Source organism: Cuculus canorus, chromosome 5 (assembly GCF_017976375.1).
Source record: "Cuculus canorus isolate bCucCan1 chromosome 5, bCucCan1.pri, whole genome shotgun sequence".
Taxonomy (NCBI): domain Eukaryota; kingdom Metazoa; phylum Chordata; class Aves; order Cuculiformes; family Cuculidae; genus Cuculus; species Cuculus canorus.
This window is the reverse complement of record NC_071405.1, coordinates 37,840,644-37,862,426: the sequence shown is the minus strand read 5'-3', so window position 1 is coordinate 37,862,426 and position 21,783 is coordinate 37,840,644. Positions and strand designations below refer to the sequence as shown.

The following is a 21,783-nucleotide window of genomic DNA, read 5'->3' as shown; positions in this document are numbered from 1 at the left end:
GCCACATTTGAGTACTGAGGGATGTGCAGGGACTCTGGCTGGGTGGACTCATGGGGCAGACGCCCTTGGTCCTTAATGGGAAAATTAGATCTGGTCCTATTACAGTGGCAGCAACTTCCACCCTGCTGCCCCCCACCTCCCCTCGAATGGCTGCTCTACACCATGAGAACTGCATTGGCCCAGGGGAGCACACCTTACTCCTGCTTGCTAAAAATTAATATTATCATAATGGGCATGAGTAAATTGGGAGTGGCAGGGTAAAAAAATAAGGCTAAGATGTGTAATCTTTCTTGCAGCACTGCACATATGTCACTTTGAAGAACTGCAGGGGAGAGGGGTGGAGGAAGGGTTTTTTCTTCTGTCTGTTTTGCAAATTGAAGCCCGTGGAAGCAATGGGAGTCAATGGAGTCACTCCAGCAGAGCCTTTGGCCTTTTCTTTTCCTGTAAAATGAAAGGAGGAAAGCAGGGAGAGGTTTTTTTAGCACTCCATTTTCTTTTTTTTCTGAAGCACACACAGAGAACAGGTCTCAGTGCCTGAATCAAACACGTTGTAATGCCCCAGCATCAAGCCCTGCTGCTCTTGTGACTATGTAAATGGAGTTTTGTGGAATGGGGAATCACAACAGAATTGAGAGCCTGGAAACTGTCATGCCCTTACAAAGTTCCCGTGGTCATCCCCATGCTGTGGGATTTGTTTCCAGCTTGAAGTAAATAAGAGGCCCTTCTGCGTGCCAGTCTCAGGAATGCTAGTAACTTCTTGCTGCCCTTGGCTGTCTTGTTTTTAATTTAAGAACCATGCAAGTGCACTTAAACAACCATTGTTTACGGTGTCATAGTTATCAAAGCAGGTAAAGACGTCAGGATCTGTATTGTCCTTGGGTTTTATTCTTATTGTGTCAGGCTACAATGGGATTTTGAGCATCTAGTCCTTGTCTGGGCACCAATCAACAAGAAATTGATTTCCATGGGTGACAGGCGTGGAGGCTCCATGTTTCCCTGGTGAGGGACACAGACCAGCACCAAAATGCTCTGAGTCTCTATCCCTTTTCTTCTTGGGCTGGGCTATCAAATCCTACCTGCCTTTTAATGAACCTGCACGTCTTCCTCCTGAGCACAAAGACTTTGTTGCTTGAGTGTAGTCAGTATTTCCCACGAACTGTACCTGGCTCCAAATTGGGTGAACAGCGAGAAAAGAGGCAAGCACATGTGGGGTAGGGGACCGAGATTTTTTCAGAGAGTAACTGATGACACATCACCATGGACAGGAGCCTTAAGGGCAAAACACAGTGCTTGTCAGTTCACATTTGTCAGGTCTTGGAGAAGAGGCATTTTCAGGCTCTGCATCATGATAGCTATAACAAGCCGAGCTGAGAGACTTCAATACATGCCCAGCTATGGGTATGGACACTGATGAGAAAGCTTATGGGTGCCTACTCGCATTCATTTCATACAAGCAGACACTTAGCTCATTCAAAAATACAGCTAGCATGATAAGCCTTTGAGAGTATGAAATACATATGAGGGCGTTCAGTCTCCAGTCAGGGTTATGCCATTTTTAATGGCCATATACTTACCCTGTCTGGTGCATTTATTCATTTTCGAGCACAACTAGATTCAATGATTTTAGTCATTTTTTTTCACTTCTGTTGACATTGTCTGACAAGACTCTTCAGGCTCAGACTGCTTATGAAAAATAAATTTTGGTGCCAGATTTTGAGCCATCAGCAGTGTTTCTTCTCATCTTTGTTCTCTTATTCCATTGCAAAGGAACTTTCAGCTCGGGACCCACAATGGAAAGAAAACAACTTCAGCTCTTTTTTTTCTCCCCTATCCCTCTTTCCATCTTGTGATCTTAACCCAGCTGGTGAGGGAGAAAATTCCCATGTGAGGCACGTGGGTGGAGCCCAATTGTGTAAGCTCCATGCCTGCAAAGTGTTTGGCATGGATCCGTTTGCTCGCTTTGTTTTCCAGAGCCCGACACAGAGGGAAACCACATTCAGCACATTAACAGCTGCCACGTGTTGCTCTGCGCTACTTCAGAGGAACCCCAAGGCTCAGGAATCACACTGTGCTCTGGCCCTTGATTTCCAGGGAAGTTTCAGATATTGGGGATGTAAATTTGTCCCCATGTTTTTCTTGCTTTTGCAGGACATGATGCGGATGGGTTTGAGTGTCCAAATGGAGAAGAGGTCCTTGAAAGCAAGTTGAGCACTGCTTTGGTGAAGGTTACCTGGGTGAGTTTTCATGCTCCATTTGATGTGGCTGTTCTGAAGACAAACTCTTCTTGGTTAATTCACTGTGGTCAGAAATTTTGCTGCCATGAACTACTTTAAAATCTTCAGGTCCTCATGCATAAGCACAAGGAAGAGCAAGAGAATGCAAAGAGAAAGATGTCACTTAACTTATCAATGACATTTGTAGGACATCCACCAGATTTCTCCCCTCCTCTGTGCAGCAGAGTTTAAATCAATCTCCTTTCCTACACACTTTCCTGTACATATGTAAAGGGGGAAAAAAAGCAGGCCTATCGCTAATGCAGATAATTCTGAGTATCTTGAAGCAATTGACACAAGTACATGAATTAACTCATCACTTTATATCACTTGAGGCAAATGTGCTATTTGGAGTACCTCTTGGTAAGAATAAGCAATTTAAGATCCATTAGTATTTGGAATATTATGCTTCATTAAAACCACAGTCATCCCTAAATGCAAACGAGTGGAGAGAAGACACTACCAACTTCTTGGTTGTACTAGACAAACTTAAAAACTCTTCATATTGCAGCACATTGTAGAAAGGTTTTAATGTAAATACTAGAGAGGCCTTAGGTTTCCAAAAGAGGGTTCTTCTAACTTGGGTTGAAGTTTCTCATATATTTCTTAATTTTGAAAACTAGAATGTGGACTGAGGAGGAGAAAGCAATTGTAGTGTATAAATTTCAAGCTTTTAATACCATTCCAGGGTAGTTTTGCAAAACACTATGTGTTCCATTCTGCTACTTGCACACCAAAATTCATTCTCCTTTATAATGGCCACAGTGCCTATGATTATGGAAAAGCTGGATATTTTTAAAAAAAATAATAAATACCTATCTTCTGCTTTAATTAAAAAATTTCTAAATGGTTTGGGGGCTACCTTGCCCTGGGCTTGACCTGAAAAATTTTGAGATCAAATGACTTATTTTCATTTATGATATAGAGTTCTTTTATGGAAAGTACTATAAATAATATAAAAGCGGTGCTTTCAGATTTTAATTAGACTTGTAACACATCTATAGAGCACTAAACAAAATATACATTACAATGACCTGTTCAACACTTTCAGTAACAGAAAAAGGAAACAATCCTGAAAAACTTCAGGGAAAAAGAATGTTCTTTTCCTCCTTGTTTCAGTCACATTCAAGTCTCAAGAAGCTCCTCAACTTTAAAAATCTGCTTTTGTCTGAGCACTAAAGGTAGAGATGTTACAGGAGTCACAGGGATTTCTGGAAAACCTGAATTATTTCACCATAGTGCCTAATTTAGTCTTAAGTCTTTTCCAAATGTTGAAATACACTTTCAGGGCCGCAGACCTTACAATTCATACAAAACTGGAGTGTCTGCAGGTAATGGCTGTCTATTGAATGAGAGATCATTCTGTCTCACTACTGAAGAATGAACAGTTGCATCCTGGCAAACACACAGTATAACCTGCCTTTCACTCTTCACCAAAGGGCCAGTACAACTTTCCCTGAAACCACTGAATTAAGCAAAACTGCTGTCCAGCAAAGTAACTGATCAATGCCACGAAGTACAAAAGCATGTCAGTGTTGACAACATGCTATTGGAAAGAACATACTATGGGACTGTTGCCACACACAATACTCTTCTCTTGGAAGAAAAATCACTTCCCATTTTACACTATTTACATGTGTGATCTGATAAGACCTTTTTGCCTGTTGAAATAGCAACACGGTGCTGAGCTGAACTCACCGTTATGCTGGCTGATAGGCTTGCGGACAGGTATGGCAAAAATAAAGTGTTCTGAAGGTGTTCTGCATGGTAAGGTCATAAAATGTATTCCCAGACTACTGTATGTCCATCGAATGGCTTAGATCAGGATTAGATTAACTCTGAAATATCCAGAAAATAGTTTTCATAACCAAGCAAAGGCATTGGACTCCAGTGAATCAGGATTAGTGTTCTGCAGCAGTAGGGAAGATACTTTATAATTAAGCTCGCACCCTCCCCCAGATCTCAGTTGGAGGTACCAGCAGTCTTTGGCAAAAAAATGGTTTGAAATCAGCCTAGCTTCCGGCTGAATAGCTCTGCTGGTGAGGAAGACAAGCCTGTGTGTTTCTATGGCATCCACACAGCAAAATCTCACTTAGAGTATCTGAAAATGTGGACCTAATACATCTTTATTTTCTTGCTTTTAATTTCTCTGCTTGATTTATGATTCTTGTAAAAAGGGGAAAAAAGCCTATTTACAAGAATGGATGTGAAATTAACCATTAGTTTTCTGCTCAAATGGGTGTGATGGACATAGTGCAAGACGATGATTAACTAGTAGAGCAGAAGTCAGGTTAAAGCTGAAATTCCTATGCCTTTTTCTTTTGTAGCTTACCAGTCTGTATATAGAAGCAACGGTGGGATAGACCCCTTTGTTAGGAACAAGACTTGTACTGGCTGGATAGCAAGAACACAGTTGCAAAGACTTTTGGCCTAAAGTTTAGTGCAAGTTAAGTAAGATCTTCCACCTGACTCATAAGTATTCCACATCAATGAATGTCTAAGGTGTTTGAAGGTAGAAATAATACCAAGGGTACTTCCCTCATAGCCGAGTCTATCTGTATAACAGGTCCTGAAACAGGATGTTTTTAAAATACTTCATCTTGCCATCTTCCTTTTTTTTTTTTGTCTAGTTGTTCAGGGAAGAATAGCCAAGTCCTTTCATGTTAAATGGGTTTAAGGGCAGATGGTTGTTTATTTCCCTGAAGCAATGCTGTACCTCACGTCTCTGCATCAGGGTGAGGCTGAGGTTTGTGTCAGGCAAATTCCACAGTAATGTTATTCTTAAAATCACTTCTACTGGTAGTTTATCCTGGCTGCTAGAAATGCCCTCCTTTACCATTTCTGCATTGATATACAATCTGGCCAGCAACAGTTCAAATTTCATAGTGCACACATAGGTACAGATTTAGTCAACAGTTAGCAAAAAAATGGCTCATTACTATGTCCTAGAGGTGACCCATTTCTACAATGCTTTGCGTTGGTAAATCTGGGCTAGAGCCACCTGCCCCCTCAGGCCACAGAGGGAGCTCCTGACTTGCACCCACTCCTTTGCTACCATCCTTGAATTCTCACTGGTCTCAGCCCTTCCCACTTGCAAACTGGCCCGTAGCTCCAGTCCTGAAGTCTGTATTGTTGTTAGAATTGTGCTGTCGGGAAAAGCTAAATAGGCCAGCTTCTGGCCAGGAAGGATGGCAGTCGGGGCTGGAGCACTGCTGTCAGGGCCACCTCTGTGGGTAACAGAAGCAGAAGAGCCACATGTCTGTGCTGTGTGGGAGTTGAGGTATCACAGCACCCGGCTTTGGACTCTTTCCTCACCTATCATCACACCACTATTTTTGGTGCCAGGCACACCATTGTGGCAAATTCCAAATGAAAATGTTCCTTCTGTGGCATTTTGGCAGTTTCTTAGCCACAAACCTTTGCAGTCTATTGGCCTGAAACGAGACTAATAAAGCAGTTCCTAGAGCTCTTATTTTAGACTCTCTCCAAACTCAAGTGGACCTTCTTACTTCATTGCTTTACACTCAGTTCAGATTTGAAAGAGATCTTGGCAGCTCTGAGAGCCATGAAACATTTTAAAGTGATTAATAAGCCTGCACACTTACAACAAAGGATGACTCCTGCAGGACTCTGCCTACATTTCCTGTTAACGTCAGATAGCAATCCATCCAAATAAAGTAGATAACAAGTGGATTTTTTCATATGCATCCATAACAAAGTCTAAACAACAGGAATAACAACAAAGTGCTTAATACGCTTATACTTACAGCAACCTTCCAGTACCTGAAGGAGGCCTACAGGAAAGCTGGAGAGGGGCTATTCATAGAGGGTTGTGGGGATAGGACCAGGGGGAATGGGTATAAACTGAAGAGGGGCAGATTTAGGCTGGACAACAGGAAGAATTTCTTCACCATCAGGGTGGCGAGGCACTGAAACAGGCTGCCCATGGAAGCTGTGGCTGCCCCAATCCCTAGAGGTGTTCAAGGTCAGGTTGGATGGGGCCTTGGGCAGCCTGATCTAGTGGGATGTCCCTGCCCATGGCAGGGGGGTTGGAACTGGATGATCTTTAAGGTCCCTGCCAACCCTAACTATACTATGATACACAGTATTTTGTTTTTAGAACAAAACAGATTAAAAAACACTCTCAAAGAAAACAAACCTATTCATATTATAAGTCCTCTGTCCAAGTCTCCAAATCACACCTGTACCTGTCTAAATACACAAAACATTAAACTCTCTTTTCATTTTCCCATAATCTCTTCAGCTGCCTCAGTGACACGTACTCTTCCTACTTACACTAGAGAGCCCATCACTTGTGCATCTCAGAGTAGATGATACATGAGACTGTGCTTCTTCAGGCAAACACCTGGGGCTCTCTGTGTATCAAAGCCAAATCTCACAGTCACCTCTAGTGCTATAACCCCTGCCTTCCTGGAGGTGACCACATGCCTGCCTGTGGTCCAGCTGAGTCCCCAGGAGGTGTCACCGCAGATGCCCAGGCACAGGAAGAAGATCCTGTTTCCTCACAGATGGCCTGTGTTGGCTGTGTACAGCCAAGGGATGCGTACCAATAAATGTCAGGCTGTTTGACTGCAGGCTTGCAGTCTAGTACAACCTCATCGGGCTGGGTACTGCCATGCATGTGTAGGCCATTCCCAAGTATCACAATTGTGGTCCTCACAAACAGGCCAGCTATTCACTGCTCTGACCAACTACAGCTGTATTGACATGTTGCCCTCTCTACTTTTATGTTGCCAGCATCTTTAATTTGAAAACCCACTGTTGCTTTCCACACAGCCTGTGTAGTTTATCATTTTTTTCTTTTTCTAATGTAAAGGTACGGCATCAATTTTCTCCTTTTCTTGTCTGTGTTTTTTCCAGCAACACAGTGTCAAGTCTCTAGCCACTTGGTAATCCTAGTTGCAAAGCCCTCTCTTGTTTCCTTAGAGCAGAAAGCTGTCTGTGCTTACACTGGAAGAGACCATATGCTAAGAAATCCACTGTTGCTTTTGTGCCCCATATAGCGTTTCTCTTTCTTCCCTCAGGGAAGAGCAATCACAAAGAGTCTTCTTACTTTGTGTTAAGAAGTGGAAGTGCTTATTGTGATAGTACCGCTGCCTTACCCAAACAGGCCAAGAGACAAAGAACTCTGAGCCAGTCCAACTACTGTGGTTGAAACACATTTATAAAAATAGCTATCTATCTATATTTATTTGTACATACATTTCTCATCCTTGTGTTTGCTTCCCCTCTGGTAACCTGATATTCCTGCAAGTTTATGTCTTTGTTACATTTTAGCTTCACTTCCTGTCAAATTATTTCTTTTTATTTAGTTTTACCTGTCAAAAAACATGAGCTAATTCTCTTTGTGATGATCTGCCACTGCTTCCTAGTCTCTAGTGACAAGATGCAGCAACTGTATGCCTGCAAAGCTTGTGCCATGAAAATTACCTGGGCACCTTTACATACGCGTGAGCAGAGAAGACAGACCCAGACTGAAATGCCTTGACCAGCTTAGCTCTGCTCTCAGATGCTGCCAAACAAGAAACCTCTGCACACAACCATGGCCTTTCTGCATCTTTTGTCTCTGGGTTGACAAATGGTCGATGTGTAGGGTCTAACAAAATGGACAACATAATTTATCTGAATCTATCCCTCACCAATCCTAAAATGCCCTCTAGGGGAACTTACTTAGGGGCTTGGAAGGGATAACACAGCAATCTGGTGTAACTGTTCTGAAATTACTTATTCTGTAAATTCACTGCATACTACCTGACTAATGGCAGCGGCAAAGGAACTCTCTGTAATATGGTATTTACTTATGGTCATTTTTACTGCTGTGATGCTGGGTGTTATTATTTATCTGACTTATCACTCCATGTGCAGAGCTACAATAGCTCCATGCTACCTTGTAGCACAAAGTCCTTGTCTGGCTAGTCTGATGGTTGTCCAACAAGTCATTACTTGCATTGGTAGTGGTGAAACGCAAATCCTGGGTAAACAGATACCTCTTTCATCTCTCCTGCAGAAATGGGTGAGTGAGAATTGGTGTTACACAAGACTTTGTGTTGATGGTGTTCAAAGTGGTTTTACCCTTATTGTTATACCAAGGGAACACATGTGGTGACCAATGATTGATTACCTTAACAAAGCTCATTTTCACTCAGCAGTGGCGGTTTTCAGAAGGGTGATAATAACGGATATCATTGCTTAAGTTCTCTCTCACATGTTATTCACTGTCCCATGAAAATAAAAAAGTGATTAATTCCTCTAACAGCTTTTCTGGTACTCCGGAAACATTGACATTAAGTGGCAGATACTGCATATTTACCTATAGGAGCAAAAGTCCATAATGGTTTTCCTTTAGAAATAAAAATTGGGGATAATACATCAATTAAAGAACTGGAAGAATATCTGTAAGGAAATAAGAGTATTCACAGAAACAAAGCTCTTGGCAAGGATTCGGGACTTCCAGAGGACCAGGGATGAAAAAGAAGGCTATGTCTACCTGTGAGATGGAGCTTGAGTGCTTGAAGAAACAGAATTGGAGCTGGAGGCTTTGGTGGAAGCCTTGGCTGAGGTTGCAGGTGCAGGTTACACAACCTGAATAAGGGAAAAGCAGACGGTTCGTGTTACCTGTCAAAACAAGGTAATATTCCTCTTTGGGAGATTTTATCTGAGATGCTTCCAAGCATGACACCTTCTTTAAAACAGCACAATCATATAGATACCAAGGATCCAAAAGGGGTGAAGGTAATACCTAGCGGCAGTTTATCAGGAGAGCACCATGCTCTATGGCAAAAGACCCAGTAAAGAAGATCGTAACGGCCAATGCTGGTGCATCCTCCTGTCTAAGGGGGTCAAATTAGCTGTGTGTTCCTCCTCAGAAGTGGTACCAGCCACAGAGGCAATAGGGCTGGGTTAAGACACTGTTATCACTCATACTCTACAACTTGCATGTAAGAAACAGCAGCTGCTCAACCCCCTGCCCCTGACGCATGCCTGTGCAGCACCTCACAGGGTGCACAGTGTCAGTAGGAAATTGAAGTAATGAGGCTCAATTAAACAGCTCCCCATACAGTCATGGATGAACTTGTCCCAGCAAGAGTACCTAGATCCAGTGGCTCAGCAGGGTGGTTGTGTGAAGTGCAGCTGGTTCAAAGTCATTTGTAGAATACTGAATATTCCTCCTCCCTGTGGGACACACTTGCCCTTTTGAGTACCACACACACAGGGTGTAGCCAGGGAGGCCACAAAGACAGACGATTTTAATGCCACCCCTTCCATTTTTATACATGCCTGTTTACCAAGTAGTAAGGATAGACAAAGGAAGAAAAGGTCACCATCCTCATAAAAATCAAGAAGGCTTTGGCTGACATAACACTGGTTTACTTCTGCAATGAAATTTGGGCATCATTGAGCTTTGCTCTCATTAGTGGATATGTAGGACAACACTCACCTTCATTTAGAGTGTCAGCACAAAATTTTATGTCTTTTCTTCTTCCCTAGAGAGTCTTCAGTATGGGATTTACATGGTAGCTAGAATTTTTGGAACCTTTTTCCAGAAGTATATTTCTGCAGAAAATATACTTATTTATATTTAAATAAGTAAGTCTTGTTTAAATTTGTATCATTACCTTTTATATATTTTTTTTCCACCAGGACTTTTCTCTTTAGCTGCTTTCATATAAACTATGCTCCTAAACTTCCAGATATGATGGAAATGGGAAGTCAGCCTCTGATATCTCTTAAGTTTGGCCTCTGAAACTGAAACTTACTTGCTGCAGGGAAGCAATGCTTCTTGCAATAGATTTCACAGTTCTTGCAACATGCGAGTCACTTAGTCAAATTTTGCTATAACAGCATATAAAGCTTGCAGAACTGTATGTATATAAGCCTGTACTAAGTAATTAGAGGAGCAACACCATTCATCGCAGAACACCACTCAGCTGGGCAGCAGCACGGCAAAGTGACCTGGATGTACAGTGGTGGGGGACTTTTGGCGTGGGTTTGGGCAGGAGGTGGCCCCCTTGCAAAGTGGCATTCAAAGGAGATGAGAATTCCAATTAAATCAAGGGTCCCAGGTATTCTGGGAAAGTTTTTTTTTTACTGACTAACAGTAAGACAATGCTTGCATAATTGCCCAAACATGTAGCCTTTGAATAATAATAATAATAATATTGCTATTCTCCAAGATACATTTTATTTTCAGACCTGACCTGATAACAGCAGAAGCAAAACACTGAATTTCACAATTACATCAAACCAAAACCAATAACAGAATGCATGCAGAAATTAAAATCTATTACAGGCAATTTGTGCTAAGAAACTAAACATCCCCGAAAGCAAGACAGCTTCAACCATTTCAGTTTGGTTTTGTTACAATTGGTTCTCCTCTCTCTATATCACTATTTAGGCCTAAGATCTTTTCTTCACATCCGCTATAATCCCATTCTTTTTCTGTCTTCCATCATGCTAGAGATATTCTAGGTCCTAGACAATGTACATATTCAATTCACATAACATAACTACAACCATCTTTTTCATTTTCCTTATTACAAAAAATATTAGATATTGAATCCTAACAAACTTTATAGATGTATTTCTCATTTTGAGTCTTATGCAGTATCCACTGGATATGAATAGGATAGTTTCCCATGAATGCAAAAACATTGATACAAATAATACAGCAACAAAAAAGCACTTGTAAAAAAACCTCTTGTAAAAATTACAGGAATGCAAGAATCTCCTTGACTGAAGACAAGCAACTCCTGAATCACTGAGGAACCTACTCATCAGCTTTCAGCCTTCCTAATAACACCACCCAAAGAAAAAGAAGCTTCTTTTCTCTTTCCTATGTTTGAACTACCTGGAAAATGATAACTACAACTTACCTTTCCATGCACATCCCCTCCAAAAAGAGGAACACAGCAAGTGACTGGACAAATCATTGTTAAGCCCTGTTAAGCCATTTGTGGGATCACCTTCAGAGGCTCCTGAGATTTTTTTTTTTTTTGTTCACCTTTGAGGTCTGTAGAATTTTTACCACTGGTTCCAGAAGGCAGGAGGACCTGGGTCAGCCTATTCCTTTTGGTACTCTGAGAGACCCTATTTGGTCATGGTTCTTCAGCAAAGTATTTCTGAAAGGATAACAGAGCATTTATTCTGATGCTGTAACTGGTAAAACAAACCCAGTTACCAGTGGACTGTGTCTGTCCTCTTTCCTTTAGCGAGTAGTTAGAGCACCATGATAGCACTACCAAGTCCTGCCAGACCTGGAGAGAGTGGCACCAAGATGTCTATCTGCCAATGGAGAAGGGTCTGACAGCGAGTTAGAGCTGAAGGGAGTGAGACAGAGAATATTTGCCTCAAGTCCTGAGCAATCAGGGAAGATTACTACTGTAATTTGTGGCTCTACACAGTGACCTCCTTGGCTACATGCAGTTCTCACTGATATTAGGGTGGTCCCAGTTGATGGACTTCCACTACAGTCAAAGAACTACAGATCGTAGAATCATAGAATCATTAAGGTAAAGATTTTCAAGATCATCCAGTCGAACTGTCAGCCCAACACCACCATGCCTACTAAACCATGTCAATAAGTGCCATGTCTACACATTTTTTGAATACTTCCAGGGATGGTGACTCCACCACTTCCCTGAGCAACCTGTTCCAATGCTTCACCACTCTTTCATTTAAGAAATTTTTCCTAATATTCAATCTAAACATCCCCTGGTGCAACCTACTTTCAGGTAGTTGTAGAGATCAATAATGTCTCCCCTCATGCTCCTCCAGGCTAAACAATCCCAATTTTCTCAGCTGCTCCTCATCAGACTTGTGCTTCAGGCCCTTCACCTTCACCAATTTCATTTCCCTTCTCTGGATATGCTCTAGCAGCTCAATGTCCTTCTTGTAGCAAGGGGCCCCAAACTGCACACAATATTCCAGGTATAGCCTTACCAGTGCCGAGTACAGGGTCATAATTGCTGCCCTGCTTCTACCGGCCACAACATTTCTAATACAAGCCAGGATGCTGCTGGCCTTCTTGTCCACCTGGGCTCGCTGCTGGCTCACATTCAGCCAGCTGTTGATAAGCACCCCAGGTCCTTTTCCACCAGGCAGCTTCTCAGCCACACTTCCACAGCACTGCATGGCTGAGGGCCAGTCTGCAGGTACCACTGTGTCATCAACACCGTCAAGGAGGAAATAGTTGCTGATCTGACCTAGTGCTTAGTATGAAGTACAGTGCCAGTGTGCCTTGCAGCTTGACTTGGTTGCACTTCCAATCATCTAGTGGGAAATGAGGGGCAGAAAGAAAGCAGCAACGAATCCTAGCATTTTTTTTCTCCTCTCTGCATCCTGCACCCCCTGCTACCTTCATTTCATAGCTTTGCTGTCAAAGGCTGAAGAGAGAAAAACAACACTGGTGCAAGTCTAAAAAGCCTTTTTTGGTAAGGAGTTTTGGTACCAAATTCCCAGGCCATGGTTTTCCAAGTGACTTGTTTTTATCACACACTCAATAATCTAGAAGTATCCTACAGTTTCTCTCCTAACAGGCTGGATATTTAAATGTACAAACATTTACACTTTCAAGAATTCAAATCTGCAGTTTCAAAATGGAATTACGCCAATCACGTAGGCCATCTGGCTGAATTTGTTGTTAGGAAGTCATAAATAAGGATGACGTGGGGTCACTTAATGGAAAGGCAGTGACATTTCATCTATGGTTTATCACTACCCTCTGTCCACACTGAAACAAACTTAAAGTCTCAGCTTAGTTTTCAGTGGACAAACTGTCTCTGTCACAATTTCCCACCTCCTCCTGTAAAGAATTTGTATACTGAAGAAAGGATTTTATGGACTCAGTTCTGTGACCCATACACTAGCAGCATCCTTACTGACTTCAACAGCACATTTCTCACATCTGGAAATGCACTACAGAAATTAGTTCTATACAATGGTCAAGGAGGAAGCATGCATAAGATTCAATGCTGATTTAAAGAATTCTCATTGTTAAAGCAAGGGTAGGATGCAGAGCCGTTACACGCTAGGTCTCTGCTCATGTGCACGTGCACATGAAGCCTCTATTTTCAATTGCTTCTTGGCATAAAGAGTAGGTTTGATTTACAAAAAGGTTCAGAACTTCTATGAGGATCTTACTCATTTCTTTCTCACAGGAAATATGCTCTCTTCTAGTCTCCTCAGAGGAATATGTCTTTGTAAGCAGGGTCAGCACTGCTAGGGGAGGGGAATAATATTATTTGAAGATTCATGATCATGGTTTCAAGAATATTCTTGGTTGGGCACTAACGTAAATCTATTTGTGTATGTGCCTGAGGAAGATAGGATCTCAAAACAAGTAAAAAGCAGATTTGAGGAAGACAGTAATCTCTTCCATGTCATTAGTGAATAGGACAAGAAACGGGCTTACCTGCAGCAAGATATGTTAAGGAACAGTAAGCCTAGAGAAGCACTGAGAATGACTGCCTGAGGAGGTATGAGGTCCCAGTTGGTAGAGGTGCTTGAAAGGAAACTGTTCCTGGGGAGATGCAGATATGGTTAGGAACAGAATAAATAACCTCTGGATAGACATTCCAGCCCTGTGACTGACAAAAATATTTTACTCCCTTCCACCAATCTGCTGTTTTTTTGAGATCTTCTAGCCTGCTCCATTGAGAGCAGTGACAAGATATCTCAGTTATTCCTATCTGATCTCATGTGAAAGGACGCCCAAAGCAGCAAGGAAAACAGACAGGAAAATGTAGCCTCAGAGCATGAAACACAGAAAATAAGGATATACTGATGACATCTGAGCAATCCCTCAGTCTCCAGGTGAAATACTGGAACTTGGCAGGCATGTAAACAGAACCCACTCCTGGGTATGCAGGTGTGTGTCTGCCTGACATCAAAACAAGTGGTAGCACAACCAGCTGTGGGTCATCCAGATAATTCAGTGGTCTTGTAACCTTTATGAGCAATTATTTAGTAACATCCAATAATAAAAACCAAATATGCTGCAGGTAACATGGTGAACAGCTGACAGAATCCGTGAGTAAAGACACCACATAAAAAAAATCAACACAACAGGTTGCCATTAAAATGAGGCACTCCATGTGAACTGATGGCTGCTGGAGTCACATTTGTGCAGCTAGAACTTTTCTTGTTAAGTATCCTTTTAAAGAAGCTGAAAATATCCACTAACTCTGAGAACAAACATATCATTTTAAAGCAGAATAGGCCTGAAAGACTTTTTAACACTTGTTCGTTGATTATATTAATGCCAGAATATATTAAAGAAGTGCAATATAAATTTGATTTTAATTGTTTTGTACACACGCCAGTGAAAAGGAACTGATTGGATACAGTTCACAGGCAATATGTTAATACGTTATTTTCATATGATGATAGCTTTGCATAATCATTCTTTTTCCAAGATTTAGAAGAACCTGTTGTTAACCAAAGCACAGGAGAGAGGAGAATACAATTTACATAAAATCGGCTACCCTACACATTAATTAGTAATGTGGCTGAGCGGAAGGTGTGTTCACTTAGTAGAAAGTACACTTTATAATTTATACACCAGCTGTTTCAGTGCTTTCTAGTCCATTTTCCTCCCTGCCTGCCTCTAATGAAATCGTGTTACTGGAGAATTGACTGGGGTGAATTGAGATTTTAATCCCATTGACGCTTCTCTATGGAAAGGCACACTGGTGGGAACTTTTAATGGAAGGTCTGTAATCAGAAGACACTTGTATTCAGTCCCCTACTATAATGACTCTCATCAAATGTTAAAGCCCAGGCAGTGTGCAGAAGGCTAGAATTTCAAGGTTTTTGACCAACCCCATTTGAGGCATTCCTCTGGGAGTGTGTGATTACTCAAGTTTAGCAGTTTATTGCCTCATCTTTCAATATCCAGTGAAGCACAAAATTCTCATCTAGGTTGCTCTTTTTACTTAAAGCACAGGCCAAAATAGACTGCAGAGCTACTAGCACTGTCATTGAGGTTAATTCTTGCTTCTCAGTTAACAGGAGATCAATGGAAAAGCTTTAAAATATTAGAATACAAATGCTGCTTAGTCTCTAAAAACACTCAGCAGCTTTTGTAAAAATTCTGGTTCACGTCACATTTTTCCAATGCGCACGCGCGCACACACACACACTCACATTTATTTGTTACTAAGTGCTCCTTTAAGGCTAAGAGTAACATTAATTGAGAGGTGGTGCTGTTCTGCAAAGAAGGATGTAAACATGTATTAAAATCCAACAGAGCGAACAGTTTTCCTATTCCCCAAACTTTGCAGTCAAGAAAAGTACAGTCATTAAAAGAGAGGTGGTCAAAAAGCAAGCTGAATTGGGAGTTAATGGGACTCATTATGTCTGCTGCATGTTAGTAATGTCTCCTTCTCTACCAGAAAAACAAGCAGAAATAGACACAGAAAAGCAAAACCCACTTAAACAAATGCCTGTTAAAATCCCTGTGAGAAGAATGCATTTGCTCTGAACAGACACAAACACATCTATTAATACAGTGGAAGGCACTTAAACAAATACACGTTAAAGAAATAAACTGGGAAAATGAAGGAACTTCTGACAAAAAGATGTCAAATGCTGTTAAAAGGAATAAATCTATTTAAAAGACAACATACTTTTCAAATGCAGTAAGTCAAAATAGAAGGAATAATAGGAAGAATGCCTCTGAAGAATTAATGTTAAATAAAAATGTCTTCTCTTTCCTTTCCTCCTCCTTTTCCTTCCTCCCCAAAAAAGGAATCAAGATGAGAGTTTCTTTAATAAGCATTTCTCTGGCAATTTAATGAATACGTTTGAATGACTTCCCTTATTCTCTGTTCCTTTCTTATTGAATTGGTCAGACAAAGGTCTAATTTGGGAGTGTTTTTACTTGAAGGAGCTCTTTCTTTCTGACACTTCTTTCGGGCCAGCATGGGTTCAGGATTTTCTACTCCTTATGCAATTCACTCCCTCTGCTCCCTTTCTTATTTTACTTATTTCAAAAAATGTTAGGATCCGCTTGTCATTAGAGGTTTTCTTTTTTATGGTTTCCAATCTGAATAGGCACCTACGTTCTCACATTCCCTGCAGAATTCATAGTAGTTATTGTGTATGTACTATAATTCATACAGGAAGGATTACAATGTAGCTTTTCATTGGGTTATGTTTGTGTGCATTTTTCAGGGCTTATTTCCTATGGATACATGTGTATAGATTTTTTCTGTGTACCTGAGTGACTTTTGGGACGTCTTCCTTTAGACTTCTCCTACTCAACTTTGGTGGGCTTATTTGAGAGCTCTAAATGTTAAGATTCGAAGGGAACATCCAGACTTCAGATTTCTTTATAGTTTCTGTAAGACCCTAGTTTTTCCAAGCACTCTCCTGCTTTCTTTTACCAGCCTCCTGTGCATTTCTTGCATGGTTTTCTCACTCTCCCACATGACAAGTCAATCTCTGTTCCAAACAAGCTTTGTGCTGGTGTCTCTCAGAATTACCAATCCATACACCAATGATCTGCATGCTTCACAGACATCCATTAATTTATTTGCTCAGCACCTATATTAGGCATGCAATATTACATCAGTTTGGCAGGGAGAGAACTGAAACAGAGACAAAGTAACTGAGTCGCCCAAGGGCACTCAGAAACTCTGCCCTAGAGCCAGAAATCTCATCCAGACTCCCACTTCTTAAACCCAGTTATTACTGAATATGTTCCGTGCAGTCCTAATTCACCAAAAAGTGTAAGATATGAATTCAGACATTTTGAAGTCATGCCTAACTGCGTAATACTAACATCTTACTATTTGAGCAATCTTTTCCAGCTCTCTGGAAGTAAACAGCTTAGTAATTAATAAATAAGCCCATTAAAAGCAGATTAAACTTCAGCAAATGTGACAGATTCTTTCTGTAAAGGGCAAGGAGGCTCCTAAGCACAGACTAGGACTCTGCTCACTCCATGCTCACCTTCCTCGTTGGTGCTGACCTAGTTATGAACTCTCCATTTTAAAGAGGATGCACCAAAGAAAATGTGGAAACTATTGAGAGATAAGAGTTGGTCCAAGGGGAAAGAAAAAGATCCATCAACACAATAAAATAATTGGCCAGGCTGTAGCATTGCTGGAAGGGATTGAAAGGAGCCCTGGACCATGAATGGATGGATCAAGGACCCATCCATGATCAAGGCATGAGCAATACTCTTACCAAAACTAAAGAGTAGTTTATAATCTGCAATAATAGAGTTATCATATAGAAAAGGAAGCAGAGAAAGAAAACGCCCAGGGAAAAACCCAGGGACAGAAAGTATACCTGATCTTTGAGACCTGAGCATCACCTTTCTAGAATGCTTATAGTGTCTTTTTACCCTTAGGTATTCAAATACCTATGTTGATTATGGGTATTTGGTATCGCTAGACTAAAACTACAGAAAGAGTAAAGAATTTATTTTCTGATTAGAATACAAATAAAGGCATCCAATGATTCCAATCTTTCTATAGTGCCTTCTAAGTCAGTCACACAGACTAATCTGTCCCTATACCTATTCTAAAATATCAGAAGCTGTGGATACCAATAATTTGTTTGGAAAATAAGACAACCTCAAATTTTTGTTTTGATCTACTTAGGTTTCCTTCACTCTATTTTCTCCAGGTGGTTACTTTTTGAAAAAGTGGAGTGTGGTAAATTGCCCCTGCAGTAAAGACAGCAAAACTCTAAATACGGTGCAGGCTGAAGATATAAAGTACTCGCATGACAAAAATGTGTCTGTCTTTAAAGCTGGTCCTTCTGACTGCTACTAAGGCATGTCTGGCCATGTACTATTCAAGCTGTGAAATACTGCAATGAAGGTCATAGTAATAGCAAGACCTTCTACTTCTAACAAAAAGATTGCTGTTTATTGCAGGGAAGCTCTCTTAAATACATTTGCACAGCACTTAGTACAATGAGACCCGGTCTTCAGTGATACAACAGTAATAACTGTCAATAACACTGTTTATGAACATTTTCTCTTTTCAGCAACATAAGGGCGCTTTTCTAATACACAAAGGCTATAAACTTGAACTATTGCACTATTTCTAAGGGCAGAAGTGAGACCAGAGATCAGGCAGATGAAGCGTATCTTTTGTGATTTATTTGCTCACTGCCACACCACCATCTTTCTGCAGTGAAACCATAAGGAGGCAATGATCAGTGCTTAACTCAAATGTAAATAAGTATAAGACCTTCTGGAGGCCAAAGCAATAATCTCATTCAGACAGATATAAAAATTGATGCGACTGGGAAGTATAAGCCATCTACACTTCCTGTATAAGGTAATTTAACAGGAAACACAACCTTTGTTCTGTGAAATATCAACATAAGGATGACTACACAAAAATGCAAGACATCTGTAGTAGGAAACAATCCCACATGAGCCTGAAGGAGTAGAGTAGCCAGCCTAATATGGCATAGGTCTTTTCCCTTCCCAGACCAGAGCTACATAGTCCATGGCTTTCATGAATTTCTTGGCCTCTGTTAACCTCTAATAGCTTAACGCATCATATGTTTTCTCCTCAGGACAAACTGCTTTCCACAACACAGTCCTAAGGAAAAGGGAAAAAAAAAAAAAAAAACCAACCAAACCTAGTACTGCCACTCAAAGAGAAAAGGCAAATCAGCAGATGCAGAAAAAAGAAATGTCGTCATTGAAATTTTGTTGTGTCAAATCACTTAAATGAGATCATCATCTAGTATAATGTATTGATTTTTTTGCATTTCCTGGGAAGATGCCATTTGAAGGAGACAAGGTGCCTTATATTTGCTTTTAGGCATTATTTAACACCATGTTTTACTCTTCTATGTAACGATTCGTTTGTGTGCCAGTAACTTGATGAACATAATTTTGTCATATCCACAGGGGTATAACGTGGTCATACAGCTCAGAGCTCTATAATATGCAGTGAGTTCTTTTATAAATTCCTGTGACCTACAAAAAACCACTTTTGTGTGTAAGTATCTCCAATAGATTGATCTAGCTTACCTTAATATTTTATGACCATGCACGTTCAACAGGGAAGATGCTTATGATGACAGTATTTTATATCCTTTAATTATGTGGTAAATATTCAAAATGCAACTCCATGTTTTCTTACAGGAAGCAGTAATAGCAGCAGCAGTTATAAAAGCGGATGAATCAAGGAACAGGTTATTCACATCATGAGAACAGAGAAGAAATTAGGCCACAGAAAAAAAACAGTTGCTTTTGAACTTTCAATTAAGAAAATGTCCATGCAAGTCAAATAGGTAGTATAGCAAGTTGATACTATTGATACTATATTGTACTCTGTCAAGGAGTTTCAGCCAAACCCATCCCTTTTCTGCAACAGTTAGCCCACAACTTCATGGTTTGATTTGCTTTCAAAGAGTAGTCATTTACCTGAGCAAGCCAGCCAAAAAAGAGGATGAAATACACCTGCTGTTATTTTCCACATGAATCACTGACTCAATGACTCAATTTTCAAAGAGGATATAAAAACAACACTACAAGATTGATGTAAATATAGCAAAATGGGTGAAGGACTATGAACTTGCAAAGACTTAATGAACTGCTCTTCCGCAGATAGTGACCAAGTGTAAGAAATATCTGATAGATAATGCTTTGGACCAAATGATCTACAATAATGAATTCACAATATTATGTTCTCTCGAGATTTTTGAGGGATACAACTTGTAGACTTTAGGACAGATAACTTGCAGAACATATTTCGTTGAATGGTTTGGATTGGAAGGGACTATGAAGCTCACCTAGTTCAACCCTCTCTGCAGAGAGCAGGGACATCTTCAACTAGATCAGGTTTCTTGTTTGTCCCACAAGTGCTCAGTACTCCAAAATACATTCAATTTCTTGCTTTTAGGAAAAAAGCCAACAAAAATAGATTGCTTATTTTGAAAACTTCAGCCAAACTGTAGGCATAACTCAGTCTCTCACAGGTAAATGTAATCTAAGTAATAGGAAATGAAAAATATAATAAATTCAAGTACACAGCACTTGGGGAGGGACAGAAGGAAGTAACTGCACAGAATGAGCCTAATCACCACCTAGTACAAAGAAGCCTCACTGTTTTTTTGAGGTACCTGTACTCAACTGATATCTGTATCAGTTTGAGGAGTGATGCAGTCGCCAGTAGATTCTTTTGGTTTTCAGCTCTGCAGGGGGGGCATCTACTACAGCAAGACCCATTTGCAGGATGGCTGCAGCAGCGTCTGGTAGAAAACCTGTACCTGTGTTGCCATCAATGCTCTCTGTGCTTCTCAGATCTGCCCAGCTGCTGTGCTTGGGGAATCTGAGCAGACAAACCAGAAGCACTAGCCCTACAGTTTCCAAAGGAAGCTTTTTTTTCCATTCCCAGAGAATTTCTGCTGAGCTCCAGGGTCTTGCAGCCTCCTCTAGCAGGTAATTGGATGATGAAGCCAGCTCCTGGGAAAGGAGCTAGGTACAGACCACTGTCTTAGAAGGAGAAGTCCTCCCAGGTGCCACAGCACAAATGACTCCCAGCAAACATCCACGTGCCACTGAATTTGCATACTACATGCAGGCAGACTGAAACACGTGCTTAGAAACAGGTCTGTAACCTTGTTCAGGAACCAAGTTACGGTTACATATTTACACTGAATAGAAAGTGGATCCACGAAGCAGCACATATGTTTGTCTGACAGTCGTTAAACTGGGATTTGACTGCAGACCTTCTGGGAAAAATCTAGCAGGAAAGAGCTGAGTATCTGCCTCAGTCTTGGCATGCAATAGTGCAGCTCCATTACCATTAGGGAATTGGCATATGTCTGGAATTAGGTACGCTGGCAATCAAACCACTTCTTTACAAATAACTGAAAAAAGTGAACAACCTCTTTGTTATCAAATTGATTCAGGCATCTGGGACACAGTGGGTGATTCCTATTGATTATTTTCATTCAGGTTTTAGAGTGAATTTACTTTGGCCAAATGTCCTCCTTTCATTTTTACTTGCCATGAACATTAGAGTGATCAAGTTTTACTAACAACAGATGTGACCTTGACCAAGTCCTTTTATGCCACTGTGTTTCCATTTCCCCCTTTTCTCTTACCTGTCTCAACTGTAAACTCAAAAAAGGCAGTGCATTTATTAAGGTCTATACTCTAATTAGGTATACTGCGCCCAGTCTAGTCTGGGATCACTCTGCATAACTCTAATACAAGACAGAATAACAAAAAATTGTGCAAAATGCATTTTGAAGTCTCATATATGGTGACCACCAGTGTGAAAGTAGTCTGAAATTCAGAGGTGGCATCCAAGTCAGATGCGCTTTCTTTCTTGCTCATCCAAACATGTAATCTATCTGCCCAGTCACGGTGAGGCCACACAGCTCAAATTGTGAATACTGAGTGTGGGCTACTTCCATCAATTTGCTTCAAGCAAATTTGCTTCAAGCGGAGTTGAAAACAGTGTGTGTGGGGGGAAAACTTTTAGAAGATTGTTGAATAAAAAGCTAA

At 40.8% G+C, this 21,783-nt stretch overlaps 1 protein-coding gene and 1 long non-coding RNA gene across 10 annotated transcripts in view; one reads left to right on the top strand and one right to left on the bottom strand.

Moving 5' to 3' along the window:
- LOC128852259 (uncharacterized) overlaps window positions 1-11,356 on the top strand; it is a 26,384-nt gene extending 15,028 nt beyond the window's left edge. Inside the window, exons 2-3 of the long non-coding RNA XR_008449989.1 lie at window positions 2,149-2,234; window positions 11,008-11,356. This is a non-coding gene — a long non-coding RNA (uncharacterized LOC128852259). The remainder of the gene's footprint in view (window positions 1-2,148; window positions 2,235-11,007) is intronic.
- Window positions 1-21,783, bottom strand: part of LMO1 (LIM domain only 1) — a 343,783-nt gene that overhangs the window by 77,245 nt on the left and 244,755 nt on the right. For 2 of the 9 annotated variants that reach the window (XM_054067493.1, XM_054067494.1), the window contains exons 4-5: window positions 13,705-13,812; window positions 8,782-8,876 (exon numbers count right to left, since the gene is read on the bottom strand). The exons of 6 other annotated variants lie outside the window; for them this stretch is intronic. In XM_054067493.1, coding sequence (XP_053923468.1) covers window positions 8,782-8,876; window positions 13,705-13,812 — 203 coding nt within the window. The remainder of the gene's footprint in view (window positions 1-8,781; window positions 8,877-13,704; window positions 13,813-21,783) is intronic. One more of the 9 variants, XM_054067498.1, reaches the window with a different exon arrangement.